The 13913-nt window shown below is 38.7% G+C and overlaps 1 protein-coding gene across 1 annotated transcript in view; it reads right to left on the reverse strand.

The window, feature by feature from the left end:
- The window catches only part of LOC140467077 (complement receptor type 1-like), a 217952-nt gene that overhangs the window by 188294 nt on the left and 15745 nt on the right, over positions 1–13913 (reverse strand). The window contains exon 2 of the mRNA XM_072563137.1: positions 8119–8304. Within this exon, the coding sequence (XP_072419238.1) occupies positions 8119–8304 (186 nt within the window). The remainder of the gene's footprint in view (positions 1–8118; positions 8305–13913) is intronic.

Below are 13913 nucleotides of genomic sequence, written 5' to 3' on the forward strand. Positions count from 1 at the left end.
ATGAATTTTGTTGATATGCATTTTAAACAGGATATTTGATTCAGTACCACATCAAAGATTGATCGACAAAACTGAGATATATACATTAGGAGAGTCAGTGTCAGCTTAAATAAGACATTGGCTTAAAAATAGAAAATGGGTTAGAGCAGAATTATTTTTTAAACTGGAAAATCGTTAACAGTGCCATTGCTCAAGGGTCAATGGTAGAGCTACTAAAAACAAATGAACATAGGAGTAAAATTTCAAATCGGAGAGCAAATGGTAGATAAAAAGGATATGGTAAAATGCTGTTCCATAGGGTCTCTGTTTGGACTGCACTTACTTAGCAAGGAATTGAGGGAACAAGACTTAAATATGGCAATGAAACCAAATTGATGAAATTTGGCAGGAATTGTGAATGCAGAAGGAAGTAGATGGAGTAGCAAAATGGGCAAGATTGAGTCAGAAAAAAGCTTACTATGGAAAAATGTAAGTTAACATGCTTAGAAGAAAGAAAACTGACGCAAATATACTTTATACAGTATGTTAATTGAAGGAAAGGACATTTTAATATACAGATGCAAAGCCACTAAATGTTAAAAAATGTTGTATTTCTGATCTAAACATTTAGAACAGGCAACAGAAGGAGTTAAAGTTCGATTAATGCAAGATTTTTGTTAAGTTGAGGAAGTGATTTGGAATGTAGAAGACTATGATGTGCAACAAGTTTCCTCTGTAGCTTCATCTGTGTGTGCACACAAGAATCCCACATCCTCAGTCTCAATGGACAGAAAGGGACATAATAAAGTAAAACCTGCAATCAAACAGCTCATCTATTTCAAATCTGAAACAAAGTTTTGTACTGGGAAGTAGGACCTATTGTAATAGGGATACTTGTATCAATTCTTTGGAAAAGTATCTTCAACATTTTAATGTCTTTATTGAATTATCCCAGCTGCTTCACAAGACACCAACTCTAATCTGGTGTAACAGCAGGCAGATATGTCCAGAATGCTCAGAAAGAGACATTTAGAGTATGGTTTGAAAAATGCAGGGACGTGCAGTAAGGGAGCATCACCCAGCAGAGGAGATGAGACAATGCTAATCACTGGGGTCCAGATCTTCAGCACTGGGCAAAGCAGACCATCATGTTTCAGAGGCTAATAGTCAATGATTGCTATTATTCTGAACTAGTGCATTCATTGGTTGAGCAGGATAAATCAGCTACCTGAATCCTGTCTTTCTGGCTTACCTTGTGTGCTGACTGTTCTGTTGGACCTGTCTGGCTTTTACCTGAATTTTTAGCACAATCTGCCAGTGTCAAGCGATAAGCAAGAGTAATTAAATGTTTTCATAGACAGAGTAAATTCAACATCACTAGATAAACATAACAAACAGACAGTTATGTGAAATGTGTAGAATGGGCTCTGTGAGACAGGAACAGAATTAGATGCTTGTGTGGAGAACGTGGTGGGGCTACCTATAGTAACATATTGTGTGATAGAATAAAAGCATAGACATGTATTGTATTCTATAGCAAAATAATATAACAAAGTGTAGCCATATATCAAATATTGAAATGGGCTTTATACATACAGCCTTTATGGGATTTAACTGTATTCCTATGAAAGTTCAGTCTAGGCTTGATTGAGGAGACCCTGTCTTATCAGCAATGGTGCACTGTCTGAAATGTGGTTGAATAAAATACATTGTGAAAACCAAAGGATAATTGACAAGGTATTCTGGTAATTATGGGGAGATCATGAGTTGATCCAGAGCTGTCCATAAAGTGATCAAACAGTCACATGACCATTCTGATATGGTGTCATTGTAATCAATGAGTAATGCAATTGGCTTGTAACAGCCAAAGGCAGGCTAAAAGCAAACGTATAAAAAGTGTATGTTTTCCTTTGTTCACTGGACTGCCCAGAGGCTTTCTCCCCACTGGTGTAAAACAATAAAATTCTATAATGCTGAAAGTGGACCTGGAGGTTGTGTGATTCATTTCGCCATTCTGCCCCAACAATTTAGCATTGCGAGCAGGGGACGAGAAGGGTGAACTACCAACGAGCAAAGAGACCAGATTATATAAGTACGCTATTTTGACAGTAACCTGTAATCCCAGCTTATCTGATGTCCAGTCAGGGTCTCATATCTATCCTTCTCAGTACTACAGGGCAGTAGGTAGTGGAGAAGTAAGTGTCACAACTCCAAGATGGTCATGGGCCACTTTGTGTCACATCTTGATGAAAGAAACAAGACAAGGACCTCTTGGATGGATGGGTAAACTGGGATCCACTCCAAGCCATGTCTCAAGTGGGGTGGGGTCCTCTGAGATTTGCCCCCTGACTAATCTATACACCTACAAAAAAAGAAAATGATAAGATGGTCAAAGTATTACCCATTCTTGAACCAAGTCAAATATCCCTGCTCTCCCAAGTGAATGGCAGAGAAGAAATAGATTGGAAAAAGTCATAAAAGGTATTGCCTAGGTTCTTATATTCCAAGCCCACGTAGAACAAAGAAGATGAGCATTGGAATCAGGAAAGGTAAAATTCGAGTTCCAGGAATCTGAGGAGAGGGGACTACCTTGCTTCACCTCACTGGCAAACATAGGAAGGTGATGGACAATTAAAACAGAAATTCTTCAAGAAACGGGCATTTGTCACAGCCAAGATGTACAGAGGGAATTTCCCATTTTGGGACTATATTATATCTGATGTTCTGAAATGTAAATCATTGGATGTAAAACTGTTTATACATCTCACATTCACTATGAGGAATGGATAAGCATGAAGTAAAAAACTGAGACTGGAAATAAGTATAGGAGAAAGAGATAAGTTTTTGTGTTTGATAAAGATAATAAATCTTTTCCATTTTGATGTGAATTCATCAAGTGTCAAAATCACTGAACTAAAAGTTAATCCTTTGTGGTCTGGTTTGTATACATTTTCATTGTCTGTTATATGCAGTCTTGTGTTTGACTTGCCTTGAGCTCAAGATTTGGAAATATTTTCAGTTTAGTTTAAATTTTGAGAGTACATGGCATTATGAAAATGTGGTGTTTGTCTGTTTCAGTTTAGAACATGTAATAAGTTAATGTCCTTTTAAGAAACTATCAGTGATCATGTGAAAAAAAAACTGCAATGAAATGTTTATTTGAAATTGATTTCTCAAAGGTTCTGTAAAAATTTACCTCTTTGTCAATAATTAGTCACATAGAAACAATTGAAGAAAGGAGAATCAAGTCAAATTACATAATTTATTTTCTCTTTCCTTAAAACACTGTACTATCAGTTAGTCTGACCTCAGTGGTGGGAAAGATGCTGGAGTCTATTATAAAGGATGAAATTACGGCACATCTGGATAATAGTAACAGGATAGGACAGAGTCAGCATGGATTTATGAAGGGGAAATCATGCTTGACTAATCTTCTTGAATTTTTTCAGGATGTAACTCGGAAGATGGACGAGGGAGATCCAGTGGATGTAGTGTACCTGGACTTTCAGAAAGCTTTTGATAAAGTCCCAGACAAGAGGTTAGTGAGTAAAATTAGGGCGCACGGTATTGGGGGCAAAGTACTAGATTGGATAGAGAATTGGTTGGCTAATAGGAAACAAAGGGTAGTGATTAACGGCTCCATTTCGGAATGGCAGGCAGTGACCAGTGGGGTACCGCAGGGATCCGTGCTGGGACCGCAGCTTTTTACAATATATGTAAATGATATAGAAGATGGTATCAGCAATAACATTAGCAAATTTGCTGATGATACAAAGCTGGGTGGTAGGGTGAAATGTGATGAGGATGTTAGGAGATTATAGGGTGACCTGGACAAGTTAGGTGAGTGGGCAGATGCATGGCAGATGCAGTTTAATGTGGATAAATGTCTGGTTATCCACTTTGGTGGCAAGAACAGGAAGGCAGATTACTACCTCAATGGTATCAAATTAGGTAAAGGGGCTGTTCAGAGAGATCTGGGTGTTCTTGTCCACCAGTCAATGAAGGCAAGCATGCAGGTACAGCAGGTCGTGAAGAAGGCTAATAGCATGCTGGCCTTCATAACAAGAGGAATTGAGTATAGAAGCAAAGAGGTGCTTCTGCAGCTGTACAGGGCCCTGGTGAGACCACACCTGGAGTACTGTGTACAGTTCTGGTCTCCAAATTTGAGGAAAGACATTCTGGCTATTGAGGGAGTGCAGCGTAGGTTCACGAGGTCAATTCCTGGAATGGCAGGATTGCCTTACACGGAAAGACTGAAGCGACTGGGCTTGTATACCCTTGAGTTTAGAAGAGGGGATCTGATTGAAACGTATAGGATTATGAAAGGATTGGACACTCTGGCAGGAGGAAACATATTTCCGCTGATGGGGGAGTGCCGAACCAGAGGACACAACTTAAAAATACGGGGTAGACCATTTAGGACAGAGATGAGGAGAAACTACTTCACCCAGAGAGTGGTGGCTGTGTGGAATGCTCTGCCCCAGAGGGCAGTGGAGGCCCAGTCTCTGGATTCATTTAAGAAAGAATTGGATAGAGCTCTTAAAGATAGTGGAGTCAAGGGTTATGGAGATAAGGCTGGAACAGGATACTGATTGGGAATGATCAGCCATGATCATATTGAATGGCGGTGCAGGCTCGAAGGGCTGAATGGCCTACTCCTGCATCCATTGTCTATTGTCTATCAGTATTATATATAGTTTCAGGAAAGACTTCTGAATAAATGGTTAACTTCAGAATGTTTATGATTGAATTATCACTTCTGGAATTTTGCTTTCTGGTCAGAGTGAACTTCCCAATATTATTTTAACATACAGGTGAATGTTTAGTTCAGGATGATAAGATTTGCTCATCAAAACTGTTCATTGATATAAACTGGTGTTCCAGAAGAAAAACCAAGGAAAGAAGTGTAATTTTCTTTGAAAAACATTATCCAGTAATATGTACTAAAATCTGGGAAAACCAATGTCAAAAAAGCTTAGTAGAAAACAAAATGAGAATAATGTTTATTCATGTAATTTGCATTCAAATTTACATGAGAGCACTAAACTGATAGCTTTCTTTTGGTGATGTTTTTAAGAGAATTGAATTTGACAATCAAGCCACTACCTGTGGCATAGGGATCATACATTAGAGGTAAGTCAAATCTCATAGAACTTTGATAAGATCATTTGGGGATCAAAGTGGGGAAATGAAGACCCAGTAATGAATTGGCCAAAGGGATAAATGAGAATATGGAAAGGTTCAGAGAAATTATAAAAGGCCTCATGACCCAGGGGATCAGGCTGCGTTGAGATGGAAATCCATGCTAAAACAGTCAAGGATCTGATTGATAGGGAACGAGATGATGTTGAAAAGGTTCAATAAGACACGCACATGGGCTATGGATGGTAGATCATGACAAGATAAAAACTTCAACCTGATCCAAAGTGGAGAGATACCTGACTGGATTAAAAGCACACAGTTAGCACAACTAATCAAGTCTAAGGGGACACTGGATGAGGAACATGTTATATGGGATCTCCCTTGTAGGGAGAAAGGGAAAGAAGATTGTCACCACATGCTGACACCCAGTGATTCAAGGAGACCTGCCCGAAAAATCATCTATGCTTTTAAAAATTTCAATCAATCAAGATATGGTTTGGAAACGGGTGATGGAGGTGGGTGGGATGGGAAATTATACAAATACAGGAGCTCACAGTGCCCTATTACTGCTTTACACTTCACCCTCCAGCTACTATAGGTCAGGCACAGATAATGCTATTTCAACAATTAGAATTGGAATTGCTCAAGATGTCCAATATGTTCCACAAACACTTCATGGACTAGCGAGGAAATAGAAACAATCCCTAATCCACACTTAGACAAAGAATAGGTCAGACAGTCAAGTTCTACAACAAGTTGCAAAAGAAATTACACATTTTTGAAAAGGATACAGAACAGTAAATACAAGAACAAAGATGGTTAAAAAAAGGAAGGGGTATGGAATTGGGGAACAAACTTAAAAGTACACTCCGACAGTACAATAATATCATATTAAGTGGTAGAAGTACAACTACTATTGGCTCTTTCATGGGGAATAATGGCCTGTGGGCAATATAGCAATAAGTTCAGTTAAAGGGCCTTTTTTCCTCGCTGACTCTTAATGAAACTGGAGTGGGGAAGATGTTATTCGGACTCCCCATAGCTGAGGCAGCATAAAGTGGCTGAAAATTGTTCTCAGTCGATTAAATATGGTTGGGGAAGATTTTTAGCTGAAGCTTGCAGTCTGCTGTTTTACATCAAACAATAAGCGAGAGTAATAAGATGCATTCATACAGGGAGTAAATCCAAAGTCATTAGATAATGATAACACAGAAGGAATCCTATGAAAAGTATACAATGGGGTCTGTTACACAGAAACAGATTTAGATGCTTAGGTACATACTGGATGACATAATAAAAGCATAACTGTGTATTGTATTATGTGACAAAGTAATATAACAAAGTCACCTATCAAACATCAAAATGGGGTTTAAACAGATTGCCATTATGGTTTTATCTATATTCCTATGGAAGTTCAGTCTGAGACAGATTAACGAGACTCCCCTCCCTTTATCAGGATGGGAATACTGTCTGGAATGTGGTTCAATAAGATATATTGTGAAGACCCAAGGATAATTGATAAGGAGGTTGGTCACCAGCATGAGATCATGAGTCGGCCCAGAACTGTCCATGAATTGATCATGCACCCACATGACTGATCTGATTTGGTCTGTATTTAATCAATTAAATAAAAGATTGGTGTGTAACTGCCAATGGCAGGATGAAAGCAAATGTATAGAAAGTGTATATTTTTATTTGTTGAGTGGACTGCCCAGAGGCTTTCTCCCCACTGGGGTAAAACAATAAACTCTGTGATTTTGGAAGTGGACCTGGGTGTCAAGTGATTCATTTAGCCATTCTACCCCAACAAGCCATGATCTTATTGAATGGTGGAGCAGGCTCGAAGGGCTGAGTGCAGTATTTTGTTCTTTGGTCATATGTTCTTTGCTCCAAATACTAGATGAAGAAATAATTTAGGCTCAGCAGTATCACCACTTATCTATCCAGTACTTATCTGCCCTATCTTTTTTTAAATCCATTTGTGGGATGTGGATGTTACTGGCTGACCAGCATTTATTACACATCTCTGATTGCCCTTGAGAGGGTGATGATGAGCTGCTTTTTTGAACAGCCGCAGTCCACCTGCTATAAGGTGACTCACAATGCCATTAGGTAAGGACTTCCAGGATTTTGACCCAGCGACACTGAAGGGATGGCAATATATTTGTAAGTCAGGATGGTGAGTGGCTTGAAGGGGAACTTGAAGGCGGTAGTGTTCCCATGTATCTGCTGCACTTGTCCTTCCAGATGGAAGTGGTCATAGGTTTGGAAGGTGTTGTCTGAGGACCTTTGGTGAATTTCTGCAGATAGTACATACTGCTGCTACTGAGAGTTGGTGGTGGAGGGAGAGGATATTTGTGGAACATAGTGCTAATCAAGCTGCTTTGTCCTGGATGGTGTCAAGCTTTTTGAGTGTTGTTACAGCTGCACCCATCAAGGCAAGTGGACAGTATTCCATTACACTCCTGACTTGTGCCTTATAAATGATGAATAGGCTTTGGGGAGTTTGAAGTTGGGTTACTTGTCACGGCATTCCTAGCCTGTGACCTGTTCTTGTAGACACTGTGATTACGTAGGGAGTCCAGTTGAGTTTCTGCTCAAAGGTAACTTCCATGATGTTGGTAGTGAGGGAGACAGTGATGGTAATACTACTGGATGTTATGGGGAGGTTGTTAGATGATCTCTTATTAGGGATGGTCATAGCCTGGCATTTCTGTGGCACAAATGTTTCTTTTGCCACATGTCAGCCCAAGCCTGGATATTGTCCAGATTTTGTTGCATTTGAACGTGGACTGCTTCAGCATCTAAGGAATCACAAATAGTGCTGAACATTGTGCAATCATCTGTAAACATCTCCACTCCTGACATCGTCTCTCCTGACAAAAATGATTACAACATCAGGACACTGGACTGCTGCTTGAATCCATTGACTGTGGACCAGAAAGAGTAATGCTAGTAAACAATAAGGGTCTGTTGAGAAAACATGTTGTTACTTACGTTCACAAAGTATCAGTAGTGGTGACCAAGTTGAATTGTCTTTACACTGAATAGATCGCGAAGGTCCTTTACCAATATAACCGGGATTACATTTGTAAACAACTCTGTCACCCACTTGTATTGAGGTCTGAGCGGTACGATGAAACCACACACCATTTTCTAACTTGGGAGGGTTTATACAGTCACCTTTAAATAAAACAGATCTTTGTAAGTTCATAGTAATGGTTTTCATACTTATATTATAAGATTTGATATATATTAGTAGCAGATCCCGTGTAGAATTAGCCATGATGAATCTGAGAATATGCTGGTTTATAATTTGAAGGCTGGTGAGTGTGAAAGATGGTACAGAAATGTTAAGCACCTTTCTTTTATAAACATGAAAATGATATTTTGTAATTGGATTGGAATTATAATGTATAATATAGAAGCAGTGTATCAAGTTCAGAAGAAAGAAGAATGCTTCATAGGAGTAGTTTTTGGACACTGATTTACAAAGAATCATAGGAACGTACAACACAGAAGGAGACCCCACAGGTTGCATCTTGCTGGCTCTTTGGAAGATCAAAATGGTTAATCCCACACCTTGGTTTTTAGTTTTAACGATTAAGTTCCTCACTGTCAAGTTGCTAACCAATCCACTTTTAAAATATTTATGGAATCAGACACAACTACTTTTCAAGTAGAGGGTTCCAGTTCTTGACAACTCTGTGAAGAAAGATTATCCTCATCTTTTCTTTGAGATTTTTTCCAAACAATTCTGAATTTACGACTTACACTCATTGTACAAAGGAATTTATTTTTAATTCATTCTATCCAAACCTCTCATCCTCTTGGAAATTTCTATCAAAAGTGTTTGCAGGATCTTGCTGTGTTTCCTATATTACTACTGCCCACACCATCACAAAAGCCTAATTCCCATCCATGGATTCCATTTACACTTCCCGTTGCCACGGAAAGGCTGCCAACATTATCAAAGGCCCCTCCCATCCCAGTAATACTCTCTTCCAACTTCTTCTGTCAAGCAGAAGATACAGAAGCTTGAACACATGCACCAACTGGTTCAAGAACAACTCCTTCCCTGTTGTTGTCTGACTGCTGAACGAACCTCTCTAATTTCAATCTAATATTGACTTTGATTTTGTGCACCTCCTGGGCAGCCATAACCTTGTATGCCTCCCTTTGTCTAAGCACCCCATGAGCTGTATGTCCTTGTTTACTATGATCTGCTTGTACTGCTCACAAAACAAAACTTTTCACTGTACTTAGGTACATATGACTACAATCAATGAAATCAAATATTTAGTGACTATTTTAATAGAGCTTTCATTCACCACAAAATGCTTTGAATTGCCGGTGATTATTGAAAGATGACATTTGGAGGTGAGTTTCCTTTCTTTTATAAATGTGGACATCTAATGTCAAAATTCATACAACACCAGGTTACAGTCCGACAGGTTTATTTGAAAGTACAACTTTTAGGAGCACTGCTCCTTCACAAAGTAGCTAGTGGAGCAGGATCATAGGACACAGAATTTATCGTAAAAGATCAATGTATCATACAACTGATGCGATGTATTGAACAAACCTCGATTGCTGTTAAGTTTTTAATTACTTAGAATGGGGACGTGACACTTTGATCTTTTCTGTGTCCAATGATCCTGCCCCACTAACTACCAGATGAAGTAGCAGTGCTCCGAAAGTTTGTACTTTAAACCTGTTGGCCTATAACCTGGTGTTGTGTAAATTTAACTTTGTCCACCTCAATCCAACTCTGGCACCTCCACATCATCAGGATTAGAATTGTAATGGAAAATGTACAAACGGTTCATCAAGTTCAGAAGAAAGAAAAATTGCAAATATATATTTTTAAAATAAGCTATAGAGATACACAACACACAGCCGTATCTTAACCATCCTATTTTGCAATTCAAAATGGTGTCACATCAAGTAACCAGAGCTGGAGCCCTCAAATGAGCAACTAGTTGACAGGAATGAGAAACCAGAAGATATAGAACAAAAATGCATGCAGCAGCAGTAAGAACCATTTGGCAGACTCTAAAACCAAACTCTTCCTCCTACATGATGCATACATACTTTTTGTCATCATTCCTTCCTGTATCCATGCTTGATACTAGAATTAATCACCTTCCTTAACATTTGCACTGACATCTTACTGATCTGTCAACCATACAAATTTGCTTCATATTTGTTTAACTTCTGCAGCCACACCAGTTATAATGCCCAGACCCAACAAATTTCTAAAAATTCACAACATGTTTCTGTAAACTTAGTGTAGGTTCCTATGGTATTTTCCTTCTCTAAATTGCAGTATCTAGTGCTGCATTATTTTATATTCTGGCTCTTCTTGGTGCAATCCTGGTGGCTAAAGCCTGTTTAGTAGCCGACTGGTGAGTGACTCAGTTTCTGTGATTGACATGGTTCCCAAGTTTTAAACATACAGCTAAGAATGGTGGAGCTAAAATATTTCCACATCCATGCCAAATGTGAAATCAACTGAAAAGTGCAGCACAATATTGCAAATGTGCTGCTATCAGAAGAGGCAATGATTCTTTCATTATTATATCCAATGATTTGGATTGCTCTAAGGTATAGCGTTAATAGCCCTACCTCTAAATCAAAAGCTCTAGATTCAAGTTCTACCTGCCCTGGATGTATGTCTGACAATTATTTTATTCTACGATTCAGGGGTGAAAATACTCCATTTTCTTAGTTACAATTAAAACAGAAAATGCTGGAAAAACTCAGCAGATGTGGCAGCATCTGTTGACAGACAAATAGAGTTAAGATTTCAACATTTCATTTTAAGATCATCATTCTTCCTTCTGCAAAAAGGTGTACCACAGATAGAGATATTGAAAAAAAAAAGATTAGGGAGATTTAGCACTTTAATTCGATCATAGCTGATCACTCTTTTCCTGCTTTATCCCCATACCTTTTGATCCCTTTAGTCTTAAGAACTATATCTAATGTCTTCCTGAAAATATTCAATGTCGTGGCCTCAAAACTTTCTGTGGCAGAGAATTCCAAAGTCAAGAGTGTGGTGCTGGAAAAGCACAGCAGGTCAGGTAGTATCTGAGGAGCAGGAGAATCGACATTTCAGGCATAAGCCCTTCATCAGAAATCCTGACCTGCTGTGCTTTTTCAGCACCACACTCTCAACCCTGATCTCCAGCATCTGAAGTCCTCACTTTCTCCAAGAGAATTCCAAAGGCTCACTACCCTCTGGGTGAAGAAATTTCACCACATCTTAGAACCTAATGTCATAGCCTGTATCCTCAGACTGTGACTCCTTGTTCTGGACTTTCTGGTCATCAGGAAATTCTTTCTGCATTTAGAGACCTTGGTAATATTGTGTACTCATAAGTGGGTTGTAGAATTGCTTATATTAGGTCTCAAATAATAAAGGCTGAATGGACACAATGTGGGAGGTGACAGGAAATCATAAGTTTAGGGTGGCCAGGAAATGGGAAATAGAATAAGCTGCAGGTTGCAGAATGGGCAAGTGGTTGAAAAAGTTCAGGTGAGTGCATTCATTAAGGGAATTTTCTTGACAATTACCAAAGAAAGTCTGTGCATATTTACCTGAAATAAATATACGTCACAAGTTGGTGACAGAATCAAGATTTTTATTAGATTTCTTCCAGCAGTAAGGGAAATTTATGTCAAACACTTTAAATACATAATGCACAGTATATATTTCAAAACATAATAAAGGCTTTCCTATCTAATAGGCAAACCTTCCAACAAAAATCCCCAACCCTGCCATTCCTGCACACATCACAAGGACATCCCCACCACAACCTTAGCCAGAGTTAACTTATGACCACAGTCAGAGTGGTGACAATAACTTTCTTAAGGTAACTTCACAGGAGTAATGAATGAAATTTTGACACTGAGCCACACAAAGAGATTTCCTTTTTTAAGATGAAGGTGGATAATGAGAAAGTTGGAAAAGTGCAACAGGAATGAAAAGGATCAGAACCTCTAAATTGAGAAAATAATTCCTAATTTTCCCTTTTTGCTTTAAATGGTGACCTCAGAATTTTGTGATTGAGCAGTGACTAACTTGTCTATTTATTTGCACCTCATGAAACTCCCAACATCCCTAATTTCTACGTCACTTCCAATTCTCTTCTCTTTTCCTGAGAAACTTGGCTTGTACATCAGAGTAGGTACCTGTCAGTAGCAGTTTGCTGACTGCTTAACCCAGATTTCATTTAATCTGTCTTTATCGCAATCTCTTTGCATTCGCCCTTATCACTTTCCAAACCTGTGGTCTCCAACATCCAGAAGGACAAGAGCAGAAGGTTGGTGTACCACCATCTTCATGTTTCCCTCCAAGCCACACACATCCTGAATTGGAGCTATATAATCTCATTGTGTGCAGATCCTAAACCTTCCTTTCTAATAACACTCTGAGTATATACCTACACCAGATGGACTGCAACAGTTCAAAAAAAAGCTCACCACTATATTCTCAAGGGCCATTAAAAATGGGTAACAGATACTCGCCTTGCCAGTGATGCTCACCTTCCATTAAATAATAAAATAAAACTTGCTAGTGTTTACCATGTTTCTACGTGTCTTCAGTAATTTCTGTCCTTTAATGGCATTACTAGACAGGAAAAACAGATCTTTATGGAATAGCCCACAGTATCAGTACTTAGGCCACGCTGTGTGGGTCAATCTTTTCAGTCACTTGTGGTTCTTTTTTTGTCAGTCTTCAGATCCTGGGAAGAGGCTCCTCATTCAAGGTTTGTTCTTCATGTGTGAGCACAAACCATGAGCTTTAGTGTGATGTTTGTTAGCTGACAGCCTGTAGCCAGCCCTATTCTGGCTTCACAGGCAACATCTTCGAGTTCACTTCAACATTAGGGTCATTAGATAATGACCAAGAACTGAATTTTAGTTTCACTAGACAATGGATACTTAGACTTCATAAGAACATATAAACACTCATATGCTCAGATTCACACGCACACATATTCAGTCATATACATATATTTCTATACTTCATTTGCCACTCATACAAAAATAGCATCACACAGACTCACACTGGCAAGAAGTCTGTCACTCATATCCACATTGTCTTCTAATGGAAGAAGCTCAGATTCTTTGTTCAATTCTTGTAAAGGACAGCTTTCGTGTCTCTCTTTCTCTGACCTTATCTTCCTCTTTGCACTGACCAAATGATGCCCCAAAAACTGCTTTTAAAGACTTGAATCCCCTTAACAGCTTGGCAGCAGGTGTGCAGTCCTTTTACTTTCTTATTTAACACACTGGTTCAAGCAAAACACACAGTTACATTATAGATTCCTCAGAGTGTTCAATATCCCTAGGGATTTATACACTTAATTTACTGGATTTTATGACCTATTTTACAAACAAGTGAGTGGTCCAGTAGAGAAAGATATCCATCACAACAAGTCTTTCCTCTCGGCCATGAGATAGAGGAAAGGGGAGGAATCCATCTGCAGTCACTAAGCAGTTAAAATATTCTTGACATTGAATGGTGCATGCATTGTAATAGTCTTAGATAAAGGGCACAATTCTGATCAGAAATATAATTGTATTTGACATATTTCAATTAATATTTTATATCAATATTTACAATTGAAACAGTCGTCATTAAAATATTGAAATGGATCTCAGCACAACCAACCCAAACTTCTCTCTGCTCAAAATAAGTCCCACTTACCTCTTTACTTACTACTTCCCATGAAATAGGTTCTCAGAATTTTACACAGTTCCTTTCACTTGGAATTCACCAT

Source organism: Chiloscyllium punctatum, chromosome 45 (genome assembly GCF_047496795.1).
Source record: "Chiloscyllium punctatum isolate Juve2018m chromosome 45, sChiPun1.3, whole genome shotgun sequence".
Lineage (NCBI taxonomy): Eukaryota > Metazoa > Chordata > Chondrichthyes > Orectolobiformes > Hemiscylliidae > Chiloscyllium > Chiloscyllium punctatum.